The sequence below is a fragment of the Semicossyphus pulcher genome, unplaced genomic scaffold, assembly GCF_022749685.1.
Source record: "Semicossyphus pulcher isolate SPU_LCO1_2020_fin unplaced genomic scaffold, fSemPul1.0.p SCAF_20, whole genome shotgun sequence".
In the NCBI taxonomy this organism is placed as follows: Eukaryota; Metazoa; Chordata; class Actinopteri; order Labriformes; family Labridae; genus Semicossyphus; species Semicossyphus pulcher.
In genome coordinates this window covers 7,346,566-7,369,844 of record NW_027211694.1, presented here as the reverse complement: position 1 = coordinate 7,369,844, position 23,279 = coordinate 7,346,566, and the positions used below count along the sequence as shown (strand labels likewise).

Genomic DNA, 23,279 nt, shown 5'->3' with positions numbered 1-23,279 from the left:
AGAGCGTATAGATATAGCCTCTAGGTCCCCGTTGGAAGACTGTGTACATGTTCAGGTTTGGATGTTGAGTGATGGGGCAATGAGTCGCAGGTTCGTCTTCTTACTGAGGCATGTCTGCACAGGCAAACAGACCTATATGTCTCAATATAATGGAAAATACAGCTGAAACCCTCTTCATAAACCATCTTGAATTTTACTTAAAAACTATGTTGAAGACCATATCCATTTGAGGTTTACAAATCAAGCCTGTAGCTTCATTACGGCAGGATCAACGAATCAAAAATTTGTTTTTGCCCAGAATATCCAAAACTGTCACTATCTGGATCCCTTCATTGCTCTTTCTTTGAGCAAATCCTTCTTGGCTTACAGCAAAACGAAGAGATGCTGAGGTCACAACTTGATATGGACCCTTTGACCCCTCTCAGAAGCCTCTTTTCTTCTAAGCGCAGATAATACCTGCTGATCTTCCCCTTTAGTCTACCTGGAATTTCCTTGACCCCGCTGCCTCTTCTGATTCATTTTTCTTGTCTTGACATCCCTAAGCCTGTTTTTTGCCTCCTGATCCCATCATACCGTGTACTATCCTTGGAGTCTTTTTGCTTCTTCTGTTACTGCATTGGCATATTAACACCTGGGAACTCATTGGCAGGGTATCTCTTATTAATCTGTTGTAATATGACACTCTTTGATTGCCTTTAAAGGTTTTCTACGCTTGTGTGCCTGAGGGAGGTCAAAAGTCAGTTTCAGCCACAAAATTTAGTGACTTTTCTTCAGAGGCCACCCGCTAACCACCGGGTCACAGGTTAGATCTCCACAACACCTCAAAGTCTCCATAACAGCCACGTGTCGCCGCCTGCTCACTCTATTAAAACAGGCCTGCTTTCCATCGTCATCTGCTTAAGATTGTTCCCATTATTGTAAAATCTGCCAGGTATGATCTCACCATTTGTCTTGGACACCTGGTTTTATCCACATCATGCTGTAATCCTCTTGGCCTCTGACCTCTTTCCATGCTGGTCTTTTCCTATTGTCCTTCCTCCCATCTGTGGATTAAATTTGAGCTCTAGCGGTTTACTTCAACCTCAGGCGACAAAGTGCAAGTTATCTAAGGTCATTGTTCTGTACAACTGCCTGAAAAGTGTTTGTCCAACAATATGAGAAGTTCTCTTGAGACCAAGGTGGTCTGTTTTGACACACTTGAGGCCACAATGTGTGTGGTCTAACCTTTGCCTTCTGCTGGGAAAGACAGTGGAGTTCAGAGAGGACATGGCGGATAGGACAAAACCTGCTCTTTTGCTACCTGATTCGTTTGGGCTAGAAGTGAAAGAGGGAGAGAAAACGGAGAAAGAGAGAAGATGAGAGAACACTCATCAAGTGATTGTCCTTTATCCGAGTGTTGATCAAAATCAAGAGTTCAATAAAGACACAAGAAGGAAAGTACCGAGAAGCCTATTTGATCGAAGGAAACAATCTGATAGCATGCAAGAGCTTGAATCACTGCAGGTGTTTGCAGGCCTTCAGTAGCTGGTAATTTCTCAAATGTGTCATCTCAACTTTGGACTGGAACTTCAGTAATATCAGTCCATGACGAAATTCCATGACTGCTGACTGTGCGGAAATTCCAGACTTCGTCAGACGTATAAAAGCGGGAATAAGTCTGGATTGACACACAAATCGAGATTACTGACGGCTTTATCCATGTATCATCATTTCCAGTTAAAGTGTGATTGCTGCTTTTTACGATGTAGAGTAAATTAGAATAAGGAAGCAGATAGACGCCTTGACTTTCTTGCCAACTGAACACATGGCTGCTGATGGAGAGAAATGCAGAAGCTACTTGGGACCTTACTGCAACAGCATGACACAGTGTCTCTAAACACCCCAACACCTTGCCTTTATGATGATAAGACGAGTTCTGGTTCACTTGGGGTCGGAAAACAGACTGCTTACCTTTGCCCTGATTAGATCCAGCTTTTGGCAGGTCCATTCCAGCAAACGCAGGTCCAGATTTAAATGATGAAAGCATTCTGCACCATGATTTATAACCAACGGCAACAATCAATTGGTACTCCATTGACTCTAAAGAATGACCACCATGAATGTTTTTCACTGTGAATATTTCAGCATCTACTGGATGAATTGGTGCAAAAATTGGTACAGCCATTCTTTGTTCCCAGATGATGTACCCCAATTATTTTAATAATCCTCTGACTCTTCCTCTGGCGTCACCTTGAGGTTCCCATTTGTTGTTTTGAGAGAAACGCCTGAACATCTATCGGGTGGCTTCCCATGGAATAATGTATAGATCAATGTCCCCCTCAGGATAGATTGTATTACATTTTTAATTTGTCCAGTACATTTGTTTGCAAGGGTCCGTCTACCTCCCACATAGTCCCCAAATGTGCCCCCCTCTCTGTTTTTGGCCAACAGACCCAAAAGTCCATTAAGGAAACCCAAACAAACCTAATCAAGATTTGGGGTTAAAAGAGAGAAGGGGGTTTACTGGGGGGAGGTGCCCATCTGAATAGATTAGACAAAAGTCTGTGTGTGTGTGTGTATGTGTGTGTGTGTGTGTGTGTGTGTGTGTGGTGTTTTTGTTTTTCCTGGGGGTAGTCAGTACGGAGGCTGAATGAGGATGAATGACAGAGAGAGTGTGAAAGAGGGAGAAATGGAGTTTGTGTGCAGCGTTTTCTTATATGCTCCACACCGGACCTATCATTACCAGATGTCACAGTGAGAGAGGCTGCCAGACGAATCACTGCTTATTGCCTCTCTTCTTCTTCGCCTCCTTCCCTTTTCTTTTTTCTCTCATTGCTCCCTCTCCCTGTCTCCATTTTCCTCCTCTCTCTCCCTTTTTTTTTTCTTCCTCCTTCTCCATTTCCAGCTGTTTTTGGAGCACGCAGCGAGAGCGGGGCAAGTTCTCCACCAATTGTTTCGGTCCTGAGAGGAGCTCGGCGGTCGGACCCCTCCCTCCTTCTATCTCTCTCCCCTCTCTCTCCTCTGTCTCTCTTCCTCGCTCGCCCTCTCTCTCCTCCCCTTGTTGTGACAGAGCACACCTGCTTGATCTTGGCTACACGCGCTCCGAGTCCAATTACCCCATAGGCCCTCGCAGCCACTTCACAGTCTCATCCCCCCACTTGACTGGATTTTTGGGAGTCAAGCTCATCTCGCCCACTTCTACTCTCTTTGCCTTGCTTCTACTGAGAACAGGTAGGTTTATCCTTTCACTCTTATGAGGGGGAAAGTATGGGTAAAAATGGGTGAAGGGGGGTTAGGAATAAAGTGTAAGGTTTCACTGTGGACTCATTTTGAAAGAGATAGATGCTTGCTTTTGCTGAATTGTGACTATTTGAATAAATGGAAGCACGGCAAAAGACACAAGTTAGGTTATATGCAGATGATGGCATTTTGTATAGATACGATCACTGTTTGTATTTCTGTTGGGTTTGCCGTTACATTCGAGCCTCTGTGTGTCCTTTCTCTCTCACTAAATTTAATTTAGTTTCATTCACTTCTTCTCCATACGTTTGTGTGTGCAGTTTATATTCCCGACATGTTGCCAGGTCTTGTTCCCACAGCTCTTCTGGCTTTGTGATGAGAGACTTTAATCATTTCCAGGGAAAAGAGCCGCGGCTGGGGAAGGGGGTGTGGTAGTGCAGTTGATGCTAGCACCTCACCCCTCTGCCAAAAAACGTATCCTTCTGGCCAATTGTTAATCTCTGAAGTTTCTACCACTGAGTGCCATTGTTTTCAGTTTATAATTTCAGCTTGTGTTTCATTTATCTGCGGCTTTTTGTGGTGATCGGCCAAGTGTTGGGACACTTGTTTGTTGATTGTTTGGATGTAACCCATATGGAAGAGCGTTCCCCCAAGCTAGCTCTTGGAGTGTGTTAGTTTTATACATGCAAAGTAAATCAAGATTTGTTATGCTTACATAAAAACAAGGGTTTGAGGCAGAACATTTAGATTTTCTCCTCAAGTTGTTTGCTTCTGCTTGTAATCATTTGCTAATGTCAGTGGGAAAGATCATGATGTATTGCACTGATTTGTTCCCTCTTTTTTGTTTAGCTTTCTTTCACTCTCTCTCTCGTTTTTTGTCCCTGTGGCGTTTGGGCAGTCCACAAGCAAATGAGGGGAAAAAGGTTGAAACAACAATCAGGAGTTCTTTGTGTTGATTCAGCCCATTACTGCCTGTCAGGACATTGATTTGGAAAAGTTGTTTCTGCTGCTTCTCACACTTTCCATTTCAGCAGCAGATTAAGACGGCAACCAGAGCGTTTTAACCCCCGATCTCTTATCTGTCTGTTCCTCGGCCCTGTTTCTCCTCAACGCTTTTTTGCCCACCGTGGCGATTGCTGCTGTGTTTCCACAGGAGCAGAACGGCACCCAAATTGCTAGGGGCAACTTAAAGTGAGAGGCTTTGAAGAGGAGATGAAAAAAAGCTGTACCTGGCAACTCGCAGTGCCATTAATCCCGTAATGGTACAGCTTCCTCTATCAAAGAGGTCTGAAGCTTCCCGGCAAGCCACCACACAACTTCAGCTAACTCATTACATCCTTTTTGCCAGCAGGAAAGAAAAGCTAATAAGGCTCAGCTGCAGTGAATTGCAGTGAAAGAACCAGAGTGAAACTGAACAAGGAAAACTTAAGACAAACAAAACAGAAGGAAAAGTGGGACTTAGATTAGAATGGAGGCTAAAAGAGGCATAAACATTGTACTAACATATGTTTAGAGCAATAAAAGGTCTACAGCAGTTCATACTTTTGAGTTGAGCTTAGCAGATGTTTCACATTTGAACCAGGAATGAGTGCATGAATGTTTGGAGGGGACAAGGCCCAGATTTGCACTCAGGGGCTGCATTTTTTCCATCTGGACTTCAACTGTCTGGGTTGAAAAGAGCAAAAGAACAATGGAATTAAATGGACATCAGCCATGCAATGTTTTTTTCTCCTTCCTTTCTGCTCACTGGAATCCCAGAAAGTTCCACATGTCAGTCCTGCTGGCCAAAGTTTCAAGGGTCAGACAGAGAAAGAAAATACCATACAGCTATGGGAGAGACTCTGAGGACGGAAGGAAAGAGCGCAGAAAAGGGAGGAGGAGATGGAAAGAGAAGAAAGGGCAGTTCGTCCACGTCTGTGCAGCGCAGACTGTTGATAATGGGACTGAGGTTGATGGCAGGCCGACAGCTCTTCTCATGGAACAGCTGAAATGTGGTTTAACCACTTGCTGGCTTTCTCATGCTATAACTCAACAGCAGCAATCACCTCAAATGATCTTGAAATAATAGTAATGGCTCTGACCTTTTTTCTACGTGCTGCTTAAAGAAATTATATTGATTGTAGTGGTAGGAGGAGAGTTTAGAGAGAGTCCCATATGGAGAGGCATGGACGGCTCCTTTCCTGACAAGACTGATTGGGCCTAAGTCCTGTTACAAGAACACTTTGGCTCTGAAATTGTTTATTGGCCGTGTCTTTGCATATTTTCAGATACACATGTTCTTACTTAAGAAATCCCCTGATATATCAGAAATCTGTTGATGACCACCAACTCCTTACAGCACTTCCAAAGACAGGACTCTTAAAGTAGCGATTTCTTGGCGTCTTTAAGCCTCAATCGATCTTGTGTGTGAGCATTTGTTTAGGAGGTGAGCTTGGATTCATTTGCTGATGGGCTAAAAGGGCCACACGTGTTTCAAACGTACTGTGGCCTTGTAAATACCTTCCAGTGATTCATGGCCAGCAGGCGCAGGTCTGTAGAGAGTTACTGGGGAGGGGGAGGCAGCGGACACGGGTGGATAGTTGGATGGTAGTTATTGTCTGCTTTTTATTGGTTCCTTCAATGCAACGTGGTTTGATTTAACTCGAGACACCATCTTTTTTTAATGCTCCAGCCTGTTCCTTTCATGCTGCAGAACTTTCAGTGAAAGATTTGATGAGTTCGCTTGATATGGTAATCGCACTGCGAGTATCTCATTGATTTTCTGAGCTCGAAAGTTTCAATGAAAGGCATCGGCAAAGAAAGGAAAGTGACAAAGCAAAGGAGAGAACATTACTTTACTCCCTCATGCAAGCTCTGCTTCCTGTCTGGGAATCATTAGCAATGCTGGGGCCAGACTTAGGGGAAAGTGGTGGGAGGGAAGAGAGATGGGAAGAGATGAGACAAAAGAGGGACACGGGAGAATTGACAAGGGTTGCCGCCACCACAGGAAATGTCAACCTTTCCCCCTTTTTTCTTCATCAGACACAGTGTGATTGATCGCAGGCGTCAGAAGAAAGATAGAGATGGTTGGAGTACCATTCATCCTTCTGTGGGATGTGGTTGATTGTAAATCTTTTGAAAACCTTCTCACAGCTGCTTGTGTTTGTCTGATGTATCTTTTCTATACCTACGAGTTCCATATGCAATACTCCAACAGGCATCTGCTGACCATGCAGAGTCTTCATTCTCTGAAGGCCTTGATTGACCATTTGTCTGTCAACGACACGACTTTGAGATGCTGTGGGGCGACTGTCTCTTCAACTTTTTATGGAGTTCAACTTTTATTTTGTTTGGCTTGACCTCCTTTCTTGGCCATGTGCGTCACATTTAGCATTTGTTTGAAGGTTGCCAGTCTTGCTTGCATGGTTCCTAAAAGTGTTATTAGCAGGACACTAGATTGGGAACCAATTTTTGCCACATTAGTGTCAGTCCACTTCTTGCAGATAAAGCCTGTCCCATTTTCATCTTGTAAACTGGCATACAGCCGTACCACCATGTGATACTGGCCATGCTCCTGCATGAAGTCATAGGTTGAATGTGTTCAAAAAACAAGTGGACAAAGAAACAAAAACCAGCTGCAAAGATACATCAAAGTTTCACGCTGGCAATGAAACTTGGAGTTTCATGTTTTCCAAGCTGCAGGGCACTAAACCTTTTGTAGCATCAAAGTTTGAATTCCAGCCCAGTGCAATCACTTGGATTCCACTTTAAAAGTGAGAATAAAAAGGGGGAATACCTTTTATCCAAGTAAGTAGTGATCTTCTGTGAGAGGATTAGAAATGCTGATACTGGCAGGATGCAGAGTCTGCATGGTCAAGTCATGTTCCAGCACGCTCTGTTGACAGCCCTCTGGGTTTAGCATGCGCGCTCTCAAGTGTGTGGTTTCAGGAGGCTGCGTCGTGTGTTCAGTGGATTCTTTACGTGTCTGTGTGTCTGTGTGGAGGTGGAGGCATCTCCTTAGACCAGGCCATCCTGCAGGGCATCTGAGCAGACTGGTAATAAGAGATCCAACCCCCCCGGAGCACAGTAGGCTGCCTCATGCATTATCTTCAGAGGTTCATCTCAGCTTGGGAAGCTGGAATTTCCACTTTTAAAGAAAGATGACCATAATTCATTGTTTTGAATTTAGAGTGACCTTTATGCTCTCAGACAGATCTTGTTGACTAAGTCCTTCATACTTCCCCGAACATATTACATTGCTAAAACCCTGCATCTCCACATCTGAAATCCCCTAATCTAATTACATTAATACCACTTATAGTAGTTATTCAACCGCAAATCGTTTGATAATGTCCCAAAAAATAATCCCTTAAAATCTCTTCTATTCCTTTTTCCTAGATTTTTCCTCATCAACAACTCCTGGGCCTGATTATGACTCACAAAGTAGCAGTAATTCTTGTCTTTGCAGTTACGCTAAAGCCATTAAATGCTCTTGGAGCTTAGTTTGAGATCACTCTCCATTCTTTTTTCTCTTGGTTAGTCTGGCTCGCATTAAAAGCTGCCGAAACATTTATGGGCAAAGGTTGATGGATTGATGGCAGCGCACATGGCGGGCAGTCTGAAATCCTGCACCAGTGCACATGTGGATGTATATCTGTTTATGTGCATGTGGCCATAGGTCAAAGCAGGGAGATAAGGGTCAGGAATCAGTGGGGGGAACCTCTGTGTTTTTTGTGCAGCAGCTTTAATTCTGAATGTTCCAGTCTGCAGGAAGTGCCAGATGTGAGGAGTTCATAACAGCAGTACCTCTATGAAAGTGATAAATCCACTGTGATACTTTCCACTATTCGCAATTACTGCATCCCACAACAAGACAAGCCCAGCTCATCCGGCATCCAAGCCAACATAAAACAAACCATTAAAAGGCATCTACAAGCACTTCTTGACCCAGGAGTGCTTTACCTCCCTAAATCCAGAAATGACGACATTGCGCCGCTGCCAAGTCTGTAGACAAGGTTTTTGTTGGATTGAGCTTTCAGCTAGGCTTAGATAAGAGAGTCTGACACAGCCAAGATTACTCATTCTGGAGGAGACTGGAACAACGTGTCCTCTGGGTATGTTCAGACCGGAGCTCTTTGTTTCAACGCCTCCTGTACAGTATGTACTCCGTGTTTCCAGTTGAGACAAAATGGCAAACGTCTGCACGGAAAACTGCATCAAGACATTAAACATGGTGTGACACAATTCCAGGCTCAAAGTGCCGAGTTTATGAAGTCACCCCCTCTGAATGTTCAAGTTTTTTCCGCTTCACAGCAACAGAACAAGAGCACAAAAGAAACATTTAAAAGGCAGAGTAATCCCATCCAACACAATTCCCTTCTGAATGGAAGTGATTTCGAGCTCGGTTATACTGTATGCGAGCACTGTAACCACTGCGCCGAAGCTGTACAGTGTGTCAAAGTGGCGGCTGTGTTGTGGACAGGAACTATAATTACTGCCTGTGTCGAGAGTCCCTCGGAGACGTGATCTCTGCGACCTGATGTAACCTGGATTTGTACAACATCAGCACTTCTTCCTCTGCTTTTCTTTCATTCTAAAAGACACACACTCGTGAAAAGATAAAGTACACATATAACACAACGTGCACAAACCCCAACTTTTACCTTATTTACACCTAAAGATACATAATATACAATTTCAGCTCTAACCAACTGATATTTTCTGGTCTGTTTTATGATCCTGGTCATGATGTTCAGGTCAAGGTCCGCTGTAGACCAACTTCTCCCAAATCATTTGTTAGCAGCTGCGGCTCAAATCCGCCCTTCAATTATTGTGGCACCAAGAGGGAAGGAGCAACTTTTTTGGCTAAAGACATGACAAGCAGATTGCTGGGTTTTTCAGACTGTCTGTGTGTGCGTTACTGTGTGAAGGGTCAGAGAGTTTGTGTGGATCTCCACGTTGTTTGAGAGAATGTATGTGTATGTGTCAAACGGGTTGTGGTTGTCCCAAAGACTCCACTAGTACAGTACATGTGCGCTCCTCCATGAGCATCATCAGATACACAACGAAGCACTTTAATGACAAACAAATGATCTCTGTGATTCATTACTTTTCAACTGACAAAATCGTAGCCTACAGTTGTATACAGTGGCAGCCAGAGAAATTTCCCATGATGCATCCCCTGTGTAAGCCTTTAAAACAAAATGCAGATGTTGCTCATGCAGCCGCTAACAGCGTTTTCTTCTCTGTTGCAAAAGACAATTATACATTACATAATTCATAATGGTAACTGGATCTTAATTTAGGAGCCAACCACAAAACATTAGTGTGTTGTTGATGTTGGAGTAGCTCGATTGACTAGTTAGCAGCTAAAAGAGCTAATGCTAAAGCCTTAATAAACACACTCCTCAAATGCTAAATGGTTGAATGAGATTTCTAAAAGTAGCTGAATGGAAAAATTGAAAGGGCAAATTGCAACTGATGAATGTTTAAAAATGGTAGACAGCTGAAGTAGCTAGTTAGCTCAATGTAATGGATAAATGTTCAAATACGGCTAAAAGTAGGCTAATAGATAAGCTCTTGAACTAGTTAGCAAAAAGCAACCGATAAATAGCTACTTTTAAAAATATGTCTTGTTTTTGCTCTCCGATAAGTGACTTTAAAACTAGTTACCCCTGGGACTCGTCTTTTCTGACAGAGTAATATTGTGTACCTTTCTTGCACCAACCCCTGCTCTCACCTTTCACCTTCTGCCTAAAACTGACCATTTAAAAAGCTTAATTGACAGACCTCACTAAACGGTTACGCCCAGGCGTTTGACCCTTTAGCCCCCTGGCCTCCACCTCTTACCTTTGACCTTTTGCCTCTCTGGACATCAATCAATGCCTCTGTCTTCCTCTCACTGCGTGCTTCTCTCTGCCTTTGATTCAATGGAAATCACAGTGAATTAGAAACAGACTATTGCAGTTTTAAAGTTAATCATAGACAGACTATTTTAGAAATGTATCCACCCAAACCTTTGAACTGTGTCCTCTCGTCCTCCAGGCTCCCTGCTAGCGGCACCATGAGGTCAGCCTGTCTCTCTCTGCTCCTGGTCACTGCCTGCTGGGCTCTGCCCTTCCACCAGTCTGGCTTCCTCGACTTCATGATGGAGGATGAGCCGGGATCGGGTGACCCCATTGTAGGAGCGGGCTTCCCTGTCATGCCTGAAGGACCAAAGTGCCCCTTCAGATGCCAGTGCCACCTGCGCGTGATCCAGTGCTCTGACCTCGGTAAGACAAGACACATGCCCCTGATGCTTCTTACGTTTGTGTATATTATATATATTATAATATGTTATGTTATAAATGTATATTTACGAATGGAAAAAGCTACTTTTCTATTTTTACCAGAGGAAAGAGGGCAAGAACTCAGCTGGATGTCTTATTGATCAATATTTTTTCCCATAGAATATAAGATGTCCTACTTTCCTAGGGTCCAAAGTCAGGGCTAAAAATAGCCTGTTTTGTCCTACAACTGATCCAATATTCAATATTATAAAACCAAGAAAAGCAACAAATACTTGTGTTTGGAAACCTGGAAAGAGCTCAAGCTGAACTTCAAGAAAACAGCTTCATAAATCTGCTGCTGCTGTTTTGCAACTACTCTGCACATTAATATGCTTTTAATCTTGAGGAATACGACTTCAAAAACCAAGACGAGTCATCAGTTACTGGATCGTCGCATGATGTAGCCAATAAAACCTCCCAGAGTTTCTTGATTACAATAAATGAGTTCAAACTTAATTTTACAGGCATCTTGTTCACATCCATGTCCTTCCTGCGTTTGGTTCTGAGCTTCCTTTAATGGATCAATCTGAGGTCAGACGGGTGTCTGCACTGTACTTTTATTGTCTCGAATGACATTTAAGATCAGGGAAAGTCACCAGCTTTACAAGCTCGGTTGTCTCTGACACTGTCCGCCCAAACCCACAAGGTCAGTCGAGGGGGAAATCCTGCAGAGAACATGACAGCATCGTTGATAATATAAATGCTAACAGATGCTACAAGTCTCATTTCACTGCCTGCTTATAGGAAGGTCCTGAATTAATTCCAGTTACAACAAGCTGAAATGTTCCAACACTTTAAATGTAAAGCAAGGCCGAAAGATGACAATAACTCAGTGGGATTTTAATTCAGTCACAACAATTTACTCAGTTGTCGTCCTTGTTGTTCGGAGCGCATCTATTCTGTTTGTCTAATCTGATGTATAGCATAAACAACAGCCTGAGTCATCTCGCAGAAAATCCCCTGACCTCATTTATTCTTGTTTATTACATAAAAGTGCTGTGCCGCGCTGTTTGTTTGATAGTTTTCTGGCTCCGCTTTTGTTTGGAAAGAAAGGGGGAACAAGCAACGCGGAGACAGATGAAGGACAAACTGTGGGAATAAAAAAAGAGGAGTGGGCAGACATAACCGGGTCAAACCACTTTGGTTAAATAAGCGTAAGAGGGCCAGGGTTGCGACGGCGAGATGGAAAAAGGGCTTACAGACCCTGATAGGCAGGTGGCTCGACAGTCAGAGCGACAGACTGCTGGAGAAGTGATGTTCAGGGGAAGGACGTTTCCATTACATCAGTCAGTCCTGCAGCCGGGGCCTCAGTCAGCAGCAGCGCTCTCTCTCCCCCAGGAGACGCAGCTCCGTGGCTGGATCGGCATGGTTGGCCCTGAGCCTCCATCTGTTCCCCAGACCTGCTGGCAAACACACGCTCACACTTTAAGACACACACAAGATTAAAACTTGCATGCATAAATGTGGATACACACACACACAGGCCTCTGCGACATCCAAAACTTTTCTCTATTGTAGATGTGGATTCTTCCCCATAAATCCTGCAGGATGACAGATAAAACACTCAGGTCTGTGGCTGTGCCAATCGATGGGCTTGCACAACAGCCTTTTCCTGTTCCAAATATCACTCTGTTCCTAACGGCACAATCAGCAGCTTTTCTGATTCCAGATGTGTCTTCTATCCGCAGCGATTGTGTGAGATGTGCGGTTAGTTAGCGTGCATATTACATCAACCTGCAACTTCTGAATTACCTCCTAAAGATCAAGACATTACTCACCTCCCATGAGGCAATCAGGCCTTTGTTAATCACCATAAAGGTCATTACATAAACACCTTAATCAATGCTTGGAAGAGCTGAAAATGAGCCCAATCCATAGCAATCATAAACTAAATATCTCAATCACTTTGCTTTAAATTGGAGCGATTATGGTGACTATAATAGTGGGAGCAAGTCTGATTTGTCTCCATCATTTCCTGCCAAGTGGCTGTCAGCTAAAAAGATGCTGACTTCATATGATGAAGTATTTGTGATAGAAGCTGCAGTGGTGCCGCACATTTATTTTATTGAGTTTTTTGGTTACTTTTATTTTGAAAAACTGCCAGAAATATTTAAAATGAACTTGCAAAGAAGTTTATTTCTCTTTTTTTAACATCTAAAATGAACACAGAGCAGAATAATGAAGTTTTGAATCCATTTGTCCCCTTATTTTCTACTTTGTCTGTGACTGTGATACCTTCATGTAAACAGCAAGAAATGAGGAGTTTTACTCTGCAGAAATCTATAAAGATACTGAAACAACTAACTGACCCACTTTAAACTGTTTACACTCGCCACACAGACAGGTAGACAGGCAGGTAGTCCTGCTGTTTCCTTTTGAAGTCAGGTTTCTCTTAAGAGACAAATTAAAAAAAGGAAAACTCAAAATTGAAGCAGCAAAGGCCGAGATTGTCTGACATTTAGAGAACAATTAAAAAAGAATGTGTGTGTGCAAGCATGGAGCAATTCGGCGCTGTGCTGTAATGATGGCGGCGACCACAAACAGCTGTGATGGTTTGTGGGTCATCCGCTGCTGAGCTGGAAAAGCTGACAGAGAAGCCGGAGGTAATGTTTGGGTGAACAGAAGTCGTCGCAAGCTCTCAGGGCGCAGACATGCGTATGAGGAGCTTCTTTGTTAAACAGTTTATTCTACGCTTCGTCCTGTGAAATGTAAACCTCCCATTATGAATACCGCGCATGCAGACGAGCACACGGTGCAGTTTCCAGCTGTCTTTGCTCTATTTTTTTAAAAGCAGTCCACTTTCTAACTACAGAAGCCGTTCTCTGTGTCACATCAGCCATGACGTGCCGTGATAAAGTCCAAGCAAAGCGCCCTGAGCGTGAGCTCAGTGTCCAGGTATGCAGCCGCTTACTTTCTCCAAAGGAAATTTGTTTTAAGGTCCATTTCCACCATGTGTGCTTCGGAGCACATCAGAAAGGGTTTTGGTCCCTTTGGAATGCCACCATGAAACCAATGAAACCAGTTCTGCACCCTTTCATTGAGGCTACGTGCTGCATTCAAGGATGACAACGGAGACTTTGTTATTTCAAAGTGTCGCTACCTTTTTTGCAGATTTTCTTCTTCTTTGTGTTGTTAAATCCACAGTCCCCGAGAAGAACATCCTCACTCACTTTACTTTGAAAGTTTAACGCTCAAACGCTCAGCTAATACGCTAAATCATGTTTATGTTGGTGTGGTTTGATCAGATTGACACACGGCGTTACTAGCATACACAAACCACCCAACACCTTTCATCACATTGCAATTTAGAAGATGCTGAACTCTGATTAGCTCACATAAATATGTGACATCACCTTTTTCCAGTGGACCCAGCCAACTTCAAGCTAACGACAAAAGCAAGGACAGAAACATAAATACGGAAGTCCCTCAAGGGAAATCAGGAAAGCAGCTCCGACTTTGGCAGGAAGCTTGTGTTTAGTGCTTAAAGTAAAAAACCATAAAGAGAATATATAATGTGAAGACTTTTTAAGGGTCCCTGTTTGCAGTTTAAACTTAACTGTTGATGGAAGCCGACACTAAAATTCAAAAACTCATGGAAACGAGTTTAGTAAACCATTTCCTGTTGAGGTCGGAGTGTGGTTAACCTCTTCTCACCACCTAACCCCAACCTTACCCTCCCATGATCCATCACTCCTCTGAATTTATTGCATGCATCTACGCCTTGCAGCCTCCATCTAATAAATCAAAAAATGTCCCATCAGGTCTGAAGACCGTTCCCGGGGACATCCCAGACGACACCACCCTGCTGGACCTGCAGAACAACAAGATCACTGAGATCAAGGAGAACGACTTCAAGAACCTGAAAGGACTCCACGTAAGAGACATTTTACATCCATCTGTGTGTCATTATTAATGTTATGTAATGTGTCTTATGTAACTGTTATACAACTCTTCCCCAACATGAGGCCTTGATGATGCCCATGAGGAAACATTTTGTATTAAACCCATTTGTAAACCTATGTAGGACACAAAACTTTGAGCGGTTGCTAAGGAACAAATAAGGAAGAAGCTGACATGTAATCCATCGTTAATACGTCGTTTTTGAGTGTCTTCAAATTGAAAACTGAAAGGAGAATTCCTCCAGGAGGCTGACGAGAAACTCAAGCTGAAAGCAATTTCTAAAAAATGAACCCTGCTCCCATCCCAAAACATCCACATATCCACCTATAGCAGCCTTTTTTCTCCAGCCTTTACAATCCATCTCCACTCACCAGGTGCACGGAAACTATTCACCCGTAGGCCTTACACCCTCACGCTTCTAAACTGCAGTACCTTTTTTTTTCTACTTGCAATAAATACCTCTGTCTGAGGGCCGGAGCTGTTTCCACTGTAATGTAACTGACCTCTCAAGGGAGTCATCCACATACCTCACATTGCCGTGTGTCTGCTTCCATGAGGGCGGAACAGCAGGAGGGAGATTCCTCTCATATTGCCTCAGAGTGGACTTGAACCTGGCCCGTCCATCTTTGACAGAACGCAGGGATGGAGCGACTGACATCTGCCGAGCTCAGAAGTCTTTCTGTGGAATCTCATCTGGAAAGTTTAATCGTCCCGTGGTGGTTTTGAGAGGAAGGAAAAACAGGAAAGCCACTAAGGTGTAAAAATTTAGATGAGGTTCAAATTCCATGATGAAGTTTGAGCAATGGCTTGTTTGACTAAGCGTCAATGTGCCAAAAACTGCAGTTCCTCAAATGGCAACTTGAGCCTAGCTTCCAAACAGAGTCAATTCCATTTAGACCAACTTTACTGCACAATTTAACCTGTTAACAACGCGGGGGTGAATTGTTTTATATAACTCACTCTTTTAAATTATAATAAGCCTTAATGTTATTCCTAATTGGCCATGTGGCTCAAGAAAACCAACATGGCGTCAGCCGGTATTCTAAACTCGAGGCTCCAAAAAGGCAACCAACAAACCAATGGGCGACGTCACCAAGGCTACTTCCATTATTTATACAGTCTATGCTATTAAGACAGAGTTTACACCAACTCAATTTTTAGTGAAGGAAGTGGTCAAAGGGGCTGCTCGCCTCACAGTTAGAAAGGTCAAGGTCGAATCCCGGGTTCGGATGTAGTGGGCCTTTTTGTGCATGTTCTCCCTGTGCATGCGTGGGTTCCAGCCCCCCCTGCGACCCTGAACAGGATAAGCGGTATAGATAATGGATGGATGGATGGAAAGTGGTCAAAGCTCTAAATGCTCTCCAAGTAGCAAGAATGAAAATGTTCTATCGTCCGGTATCATCCTTCCTTATAGGCTCTGATCCTGGTCAACAACAAAATCACCATCATCCACGCCAAGGCCCTCAGCCCTCTGACCAAGCTGCAGCGCCTCTACCTGTCCAAGAACATGCTGAAGGACATGCCCGCCAACATGCCCAAGAGCCTGCAGGAGCTCCGCATCCACGAGAACGAGATTACCAAGATCAAGAAGGCCTCCTTCCAGGGCATGTCCAACGTCATCGTCATGGGTATGAATACATTTATTTGCTTGATACCACAGGTTAGAAAAGGTTCTTATTATTCAGAAGTAGGTCACATCTTTGGAGGTAAATTCGTGGTCTTGTGGACTGGTTCCAGTTCAGCAGGAATGGTAAAAAATATTTACCCGAAGCAAAAACCAGTGTTTAAATTTGATATTTCCACAGTCTGTGCAGAGATTTCTTGTGATATACTGACAAATAAGGATTCTCTCTTGGAAAGGACTGTGAAAATTACGATTTTGCTCAGATCTTCTTTTGGCTTCATTCAATGTTGATCAAAGAGTTACAGAACTAAGTTGAGGATTACTTGAAAGCCCTTTGGAAATATACACGTCTGCCAAGGCATAAGGCAAGCAATGGGCCCACTGGAATGGTGAAATTAAGTGTTTGCAAACACACAACCTGCCCCAGGCTTCGGTTCAAATATCCAGTCGTTCTATTTATTATTACTTCGTCAGTCGTTAATTGTGTGGGAACGGCAAATGTGATTGATTTTGTTTGGAAGGAAAGACACCAGAAGGGAAAGTTTCCTTCATGGAATTTCACAGAGACACGATTTATACACAGTGACAATCTGGAAGTAATGAGTTTGCCGCGGACCGTGGTTGCCTGTGAATGCATGATTACACAGCATATGTTTTGTTTTGTTTGCCGCAAGAAAATCGCAGATTATTTCTCCTTTATCCTCCTTCGCCCCTCGTCTCCCTTGTCACTTTGAAAACTCATCTCAGACTTGTAAAACTTCCTATAAAACGTGTGATCTGTCATTGCCCAGCTAAAGCTCAAAGTGTGGAATCAATCACATAAAATGCGATGATATTAGAATTATAATCCGTGACAAATCGGGGAATCTGGCATGGAGAAAGGCTGTATTGCAAACATAAGCTATTCCGTTGCCAAAGACTTTGTTTACTGATGACTCAGCTCTGTGTTCCCATAACACACCAGGACAGGAATTAACCCATGATCCATAACTGCTGTTCTCTCTTTCTTTCTGCGCCCTCAATTTGTTTTTCGTTTTTTTTTTCAGAGCTCGGGTCCAACCCTCTGAAGAGCGCCGGGATTGATGGCGGTGCTTTTGCTGACCTTAAGAGGGTCTCTTACATTCGCATTGCAGATACTAACATCACTGAGATCCCTAAAGGTAAAACTCTAACGTCTATTTTCACTTGGAAGACTTGAACTAGGGGATTTGGCTTAATCCAGTCAGCCAAAAACTTGAGTTAAAAGGATGCATGTTTCTGTTATTCTGCATAGTAATTCCGCCTGTTTCAGGGTGGGAGCATGTCTAGTAAAACGAGACATGTAATCTGCATCATTGGATGTAATAGAGCTTAAATTTTATGTTGCAAATTGCTACTATCCCTTTCCTGGTAAAAGTGGCCTCCTAATTTCAGACATTAAGGCAGATGATGTTGTTTTGTGGGTTTTCAGGTCTGCCCAGCTCTCTCTCTGAGCTCCACCTGGATGGAAACAAGATCACCAAGGTGACCGGTGGCAGCCTGCAGGGCCTGAAGAACCTGGCCAAGTGAGAAGAATTATGATATTTTTTCTAACCTTGTCATTTCTTTACAGCGAGACGGTGTGAATATTGCTGAACGGCGCCCCCTGTGGCCAAAAATTGCATTCACAATGTAGTTGTGCATTGAATTTCCTTTAAATTCCTCCATTTGTCTTGAGAACAGTATGTTTAACTTTTTATAAAACTATTCAAATCTTTATCTGTATGATACACATAGTGTAATCACATTGATTGATAGTTCAGTCATCAAATTTAGTGAATAGTTTAACAGCTATCTTTCTAAAATGTGCTTACATTAGCTTACTTTAGCTTACATTAGCCACATCCCTCCAGACCAAGTAGGTTCTAGCAGAGAAATGAAATCACAAAGATGTGTTGTTTTTGCTCATGCATACAGCATTATATTTTTAAGAGAAATATTGTATTTGCGCAGCTTGAATCTAAAGTAATCTGCTATAATGTATCTAAAGTTAGCAAACATTAGCTTACATTAGCCACCATGAGCGCATGGTCCAGACCAAGTATGGTTGTAGAAGAAAGAACTATAAAGCATTTTATTCATGACATAATGAAATTTGCTTTCATTTTAGAGTATGATAGTCCTATTACATCTCAAGTATCGTCAGTAGCATCCACTGACAATACGCTTCATGCGTAAGCTAGCTGGCTAGTAGCAGATCAAATATTTAGCAGGAATTGTAGTACTGTATGGTAGTGTAAATAATTAAGCACAGTGTTTTTAAATACTTGATTAAGATTTTTAATTGATAGAGTTCATTTGTAGCTGTAACTACCTTAAGTTTGCTAAGGCTAGCTTACATCAGCCACTAACGCTCCTAGCTAACATTAGCCTACATAAGCTACTACCAAACCAAGGAGGATGCTTAAGAGAGGGATTGCATGTTTTCATCCTTTAAAAGTTACAAAGTCTTGCTTTAAAAGTCCCTGTTGTAAACTTAAAATCGTGCATTTCTTACGCAGTTGAGGTTTTTTAAGCGGTCTCGTGTTTCCATTCTCTGGTTTGTATTAGCTTCCCTTCGAATGCTAGCTCTGGCATTACTGTTCGTGCTTAGACTAAAGATCTAAACGGTGGTTTTTGGATCATCAAAATAGCTGGTTTGCTCATAAAAATGTTGATACTGTGTTTATAAGATCACTGCTAAGCTTGTGGCAAAGATGGCATTCAAAGTGGAACAGAGAGAGCTTTAATGCAGTGTGTTTGTGAGGATGTGAGTAAATAGGGTTGTTTTTTATTTTCCATTTGCTGATGATAAAGATTTTCGATATCCTTATTCAAGCCATTTATTTTTGTTCTTTATTAGTAGCTAACAATCATTTCCGCAGGCTAAAACAAACGTTCATGTAACTTTCTTGATTTTTCCTGCACATTCCCATGCCTCATCCACTTCCTGTTTTATCCTGCAGGCTGGGTCTGAGCTACAATGAGATCAGCTCTGTGGAAAATGGCACCCTGATTAACGTCCCCCACCTGCGGGAGCTGCACCTTGACAACAATGCTCTGACCAGTGTTCCATCCGGCCTGTCCGACCACAAGTACATCCAGGTACATACTGTTCTTATTATATACAATACTTCTACACTTCGGTGTTATGAACCCAGGTTTGAATACATAACATGATCAAAGAGTTTTGGCAACCATTTAGCTCATTTCCTCTGATGGAAACCATATTGCAGGAGTTTACTTTGATGCATTTGGTTTGTTTAGGTATTTACCGCCCGATTACAGGTCAACCGCGGCTTCCATAACAAAAGACACATGGATCCATTTAGCTTGTTTATTGGGCAAAGTGTTGGTAGCCTGTCATACAGATTTCTGAAAGTACGGGGGAGTGTTAACAGACTGTTCCATCAATCTCATCCCCATAAAACCCTGTTTGAGGTAATTTCCTGTAATTCATTGGGATTATATTCGCTTCTAATGAACCATGGCACTGTCCACCTGCCAAGCAGCTTTTAGCTGTTACTATGGAGTTTATTAGAGTGTCTGGAAATCGCTCCCAACAAGCTGTTGAGAACACTTTGTGCTCACTTGGTTTCACCCGGCGCAGACGGGGACACTGCAGGAGAAGTCAGATGATGTAGCAAAGTATGATGGGTTTTAACTTGAATGTGGGAATATTTAAACATAACAATGAACCAAATTTGGAATATTTTTGTTTGGAACAAGGAATGCAAAACTAAAATAAGTTAGCTTACATCACAATTATAGTAGTAAAAGGCGGTTTTACTGAAAGCAGACGATTCTTTCACATCTTTGTGATATTGCTTTATAATTTTAGCTTGCATCTTCCACTGTATTTGATGGCAACAATAACCTTTTTAGTATTTAGTTTAGCGCTTTGGAATCTGTAATTAGCATTATATTGTCTGACCCAGAGAGTTTCCTCCTTTTGTACTTATTTCTAGGACATTTTTATCCCTCTCAGTGCTGCATGACGAGGGCTACTCTGTGCAAAACAGCAAAATGTAGCTGCGTTATTGTTTTTAGCCATTTTTATTCTGATATATATTTGAAATGAGCTTCTGTTGTTGATGTTCTCAAGCATAAAGCAGCATCGACTCTTGTTATTTTGCCGTGTGATCACGCAGGAAGTCAGACTGTTTGAATAGAAACAAACTTTCTGCCTCTGTCGAGCTGTTATTGTTCATATTGTGACTTATTATTATCTCCTCTTTCTTCTGTATTTTATTGCCATGCACGTCCCACTCAGTGACCAAAGCTTGTCATTATTCAAATTCCCCTCTCTAGGTGGTCTACCTCCATGCCAACAAGATCTCTGTAGTGGGAACAGGCGACTTCTGTCCTCCCGGCCTCAACAGCAAGAAGGCCATGTACTCCGGCATCAGCCTCTTCAGCAACCCCGTTGCCTACTGGGAAATCCAGCCCATCACCTTCCGCTGCGTCTTCGACCGCTCCGCCATCCAGCTCGGCAACTACAGGAAGAAGTAGAAAGTGGCAGAAGTAGAAGAAGAAGAAGAAGAAGAGCGTTACCCGCGCGCTTCAGCGAGGGAATGTGTGTTTGTAAATGAGTGTGTGAACGTTTTTGTAAGTGTGCGTGTTTGACCGCAGCCCCACAACACTGACCCCTTCCAACACTGCCGCCCCACAAACGACGACGTCATTAATCCGCATTTCAAAAACGGTAGTGGACATGGACCTCAAACGCAACACTTCATATTCATTATTTAGCTTCAAGGTTGGTGCAACAGTAGTAAAACAAGGCTTACAGCACACTAGCATACTAGGGTGATGCTTTCACACGGAGCACATCATTCATAGACGCAGGGAGCAAGCATTAACATTGCAAATATGGTCTCACACACATACTGGAAATGCATAATTGAAATTCAGAGGTGATCCCTTAACAAAAAAATTACACTCAAATTCAATTTAAAATGTTATAAATTCAAGTTTTATCATCTTTCGAATGTATGAATTATAAGAGCTGGCCTGTAGAGCAGGCAGCAAGGGGTTAACTTGTGTTTTTACCTTTAACAACTGGTATACTAGAATGTACTAGATATTACCTGTGTACTAGGATTAGCATTCAGAGTGTAACATTACCACGCTGCACTCCCTGAGAGAACTCTGAGTTTCTATTTGTATTGTTCAATTCAAGTAGAGATAAAAGCAACCGTGACTTCTATCACATTGTGATTTCTTGTGCTCACTTCTTCAGTGTTCATTTAGTTCTGGGTGTTTTTTTCTTCATCACATTTCGTCCCTTGTTCTTCTCCCAGTGTGTGTCGTTCCATTAAAGAGGTGAAAATAGCTTCTAAAAAAAATGTAGAATAAACCATATATGTTTTAAACATAAGCCATTCCCAAAGATTTATATGCATGCTCTTATTTTGTTTTTGCTTTCGACTTGGTGCTTTCTGGAACCTTCTGTTAATGCCTGTATGTATTTCTCTCTGTTTGCCTCCCTTTATTCCCTTTTTTTAAGAGTCAAGATAAATTGGAGGGTGTATGTGGACTGGCATGCCCACTGCAACCATGTTGGAGTGAATGTTGTATGTATAGACGCTGTATATAAATGCTGTATAAAAAAACCTCTCTTTGCTTAAAGGCACAAGCACTTACCATAGCTCAGACTTAATATATCAGCAACAAAGGTGTTCCTCTTTTTTTCCGGAGCAGGGGCTCCAGCTACGGTGTCCTAAACAAAATAAAAATACTAATGGAAAAAGTAGCTGTTTTTGATGGCTGTAATGAGCAGAGCTTGCTTTATTATCAATGATATGTGCTCCCAAGCACCAGATGGCGCTGTGAGAACTGCAGCACAGATACAAAGAGGGTAGCGGCTTCCTGGCGAACAAGGTCAAGAGGAGGCACAGGTAAAATGTACTGTGAACCAGGTAAGACACTTCTACCAATATATGAACACGACAATCACAAACATGAGGTAAAAGTACGTCAGGCACAGAGTCCTGATAGAAAAGGCTCGAAGGAGCCAAATGGGCGCCTTCGTGTACTTAAAGCTCCTGTGAGGAGTTTTTCACTGGTTATGAAACAGACTGAAATTAATTCTGATGTCTCTATATGAGCTAAAAAAGCAAACCACACCATCAGCGACAAGCTTGATTATTTCTGTGTAGTTATTTTAATGCCTGAACCTGCTGGCGGGGGGGTAGGTGTCAGACGAAGCGGCTAACTGCACGCTGCCTTTGTTTACATTTTCCAGGGCAAAAATTTAAAGGGAGTGATACATGTGACTGTTAAAAGAAAGCAGGGGGAGATTTTTTGTTTGCATGTACAGGACAAAATCAGCAAAGAGATGAGACGTACAGCTTTGTCCACAGGGGGCGCCAAAATCAACACAAACCGAAAGTGCCTCAGAGCAGCTTTAAAGATATCTAATGTTATGAAATTGTGCTCGTTTTATGGAATATTCCTTTAAGTAAACGTTACATTATGATACAGAACTAAAACTGCACTCAATCAACATCCCTACTGTAGAGTCCGTCCAGCTGACAAAGTGTATTGTATTTCAAAATAAGTTAAGTCTGGCTTTAAGCTTATTTCAGCCTCATTAACACTCATCTCATTTTTAATGTGCTTTCTTTTTAAAAATCTCTGGTTTCTTGTCATTTGGTAACAATTCATCACATTTGAAATGTTTTAGAGGTTAAAACACACCATCAGCTCCTGGCAGAGAGTACATATGGGTCCAGTTCTTCTTCTAAGTCTAATGCGACCAAATAAATTGAGACACGTAGGCCATTCATCAAGTATTTCTCCTCAGAATACAAATTAAATGGAGCCCAGTTATCAGTCTTGAATGAATAGTTGTTTCTTAGACACTGGCTTGGCCTTTATTAAATTAGCCCTAATATTAAATGAAAGACAGCGTCCTATAATAGAAGCACTTTCCACAGTTATTTTTGTCCCCTGGAACCTCTTCAGAATAAATCATGTTAAAAACAGGTGAAATACAGAGCTTGTTCAAAGTGCAGTTTCCACTCTTTTTTCTATATCCCTTATTCTGCTGGGGTTCAGGGGGCGGAGCTATTCCCAGCATACATTGGCCAAGAGTCAGTGTACACTCCATCACTGGATGTACTGTATACACATACTGTGGACACATATGCATCTATATATACAAACAGACAGACATTTAATTTAGAGCCTCCAGCTCACCGTGACTTTGGTTTTTGTGGGAGGACACC

The 23,279-nt window shown here is 42.4% G+C and overlaps 1 protein-coding gene across 1 annotated transcript; it reads left to right on the top strand.

Annotated features, from left to right (window-relative positions):
• The first annotated feature begins 2,922 nt into the window (after positions 1-2,922).
• On the top strand, positions 2,923-21,802 carry dcn (decorin). The gene is made up of 8 exons (XM_069671122.1): positions 2,923-3,210; positions 10,243-10,469; positions 14,288-14,400; positions 15,841-16,054; positions 17,097-17,210; positions 17,501-17,594; positions 19,014-19,152; positions 20,359-21,802. The coding sequence occupies exons 2-8, from the start codon at positions 10,262-10,264 to the stop codon at positions 20,557-20,559; spliced, it is 1,083 nt and encodes a 360-aa protein (XP_069527223.1). The 5' UTR covers positions 2,923-3,210; positions 10,243-10,261; the 3' UTR covers positions 20,560-21,802.
• The last annotated feature ends 1,477 nt before the right edge of the window (positions 21,803-23,279 follow it).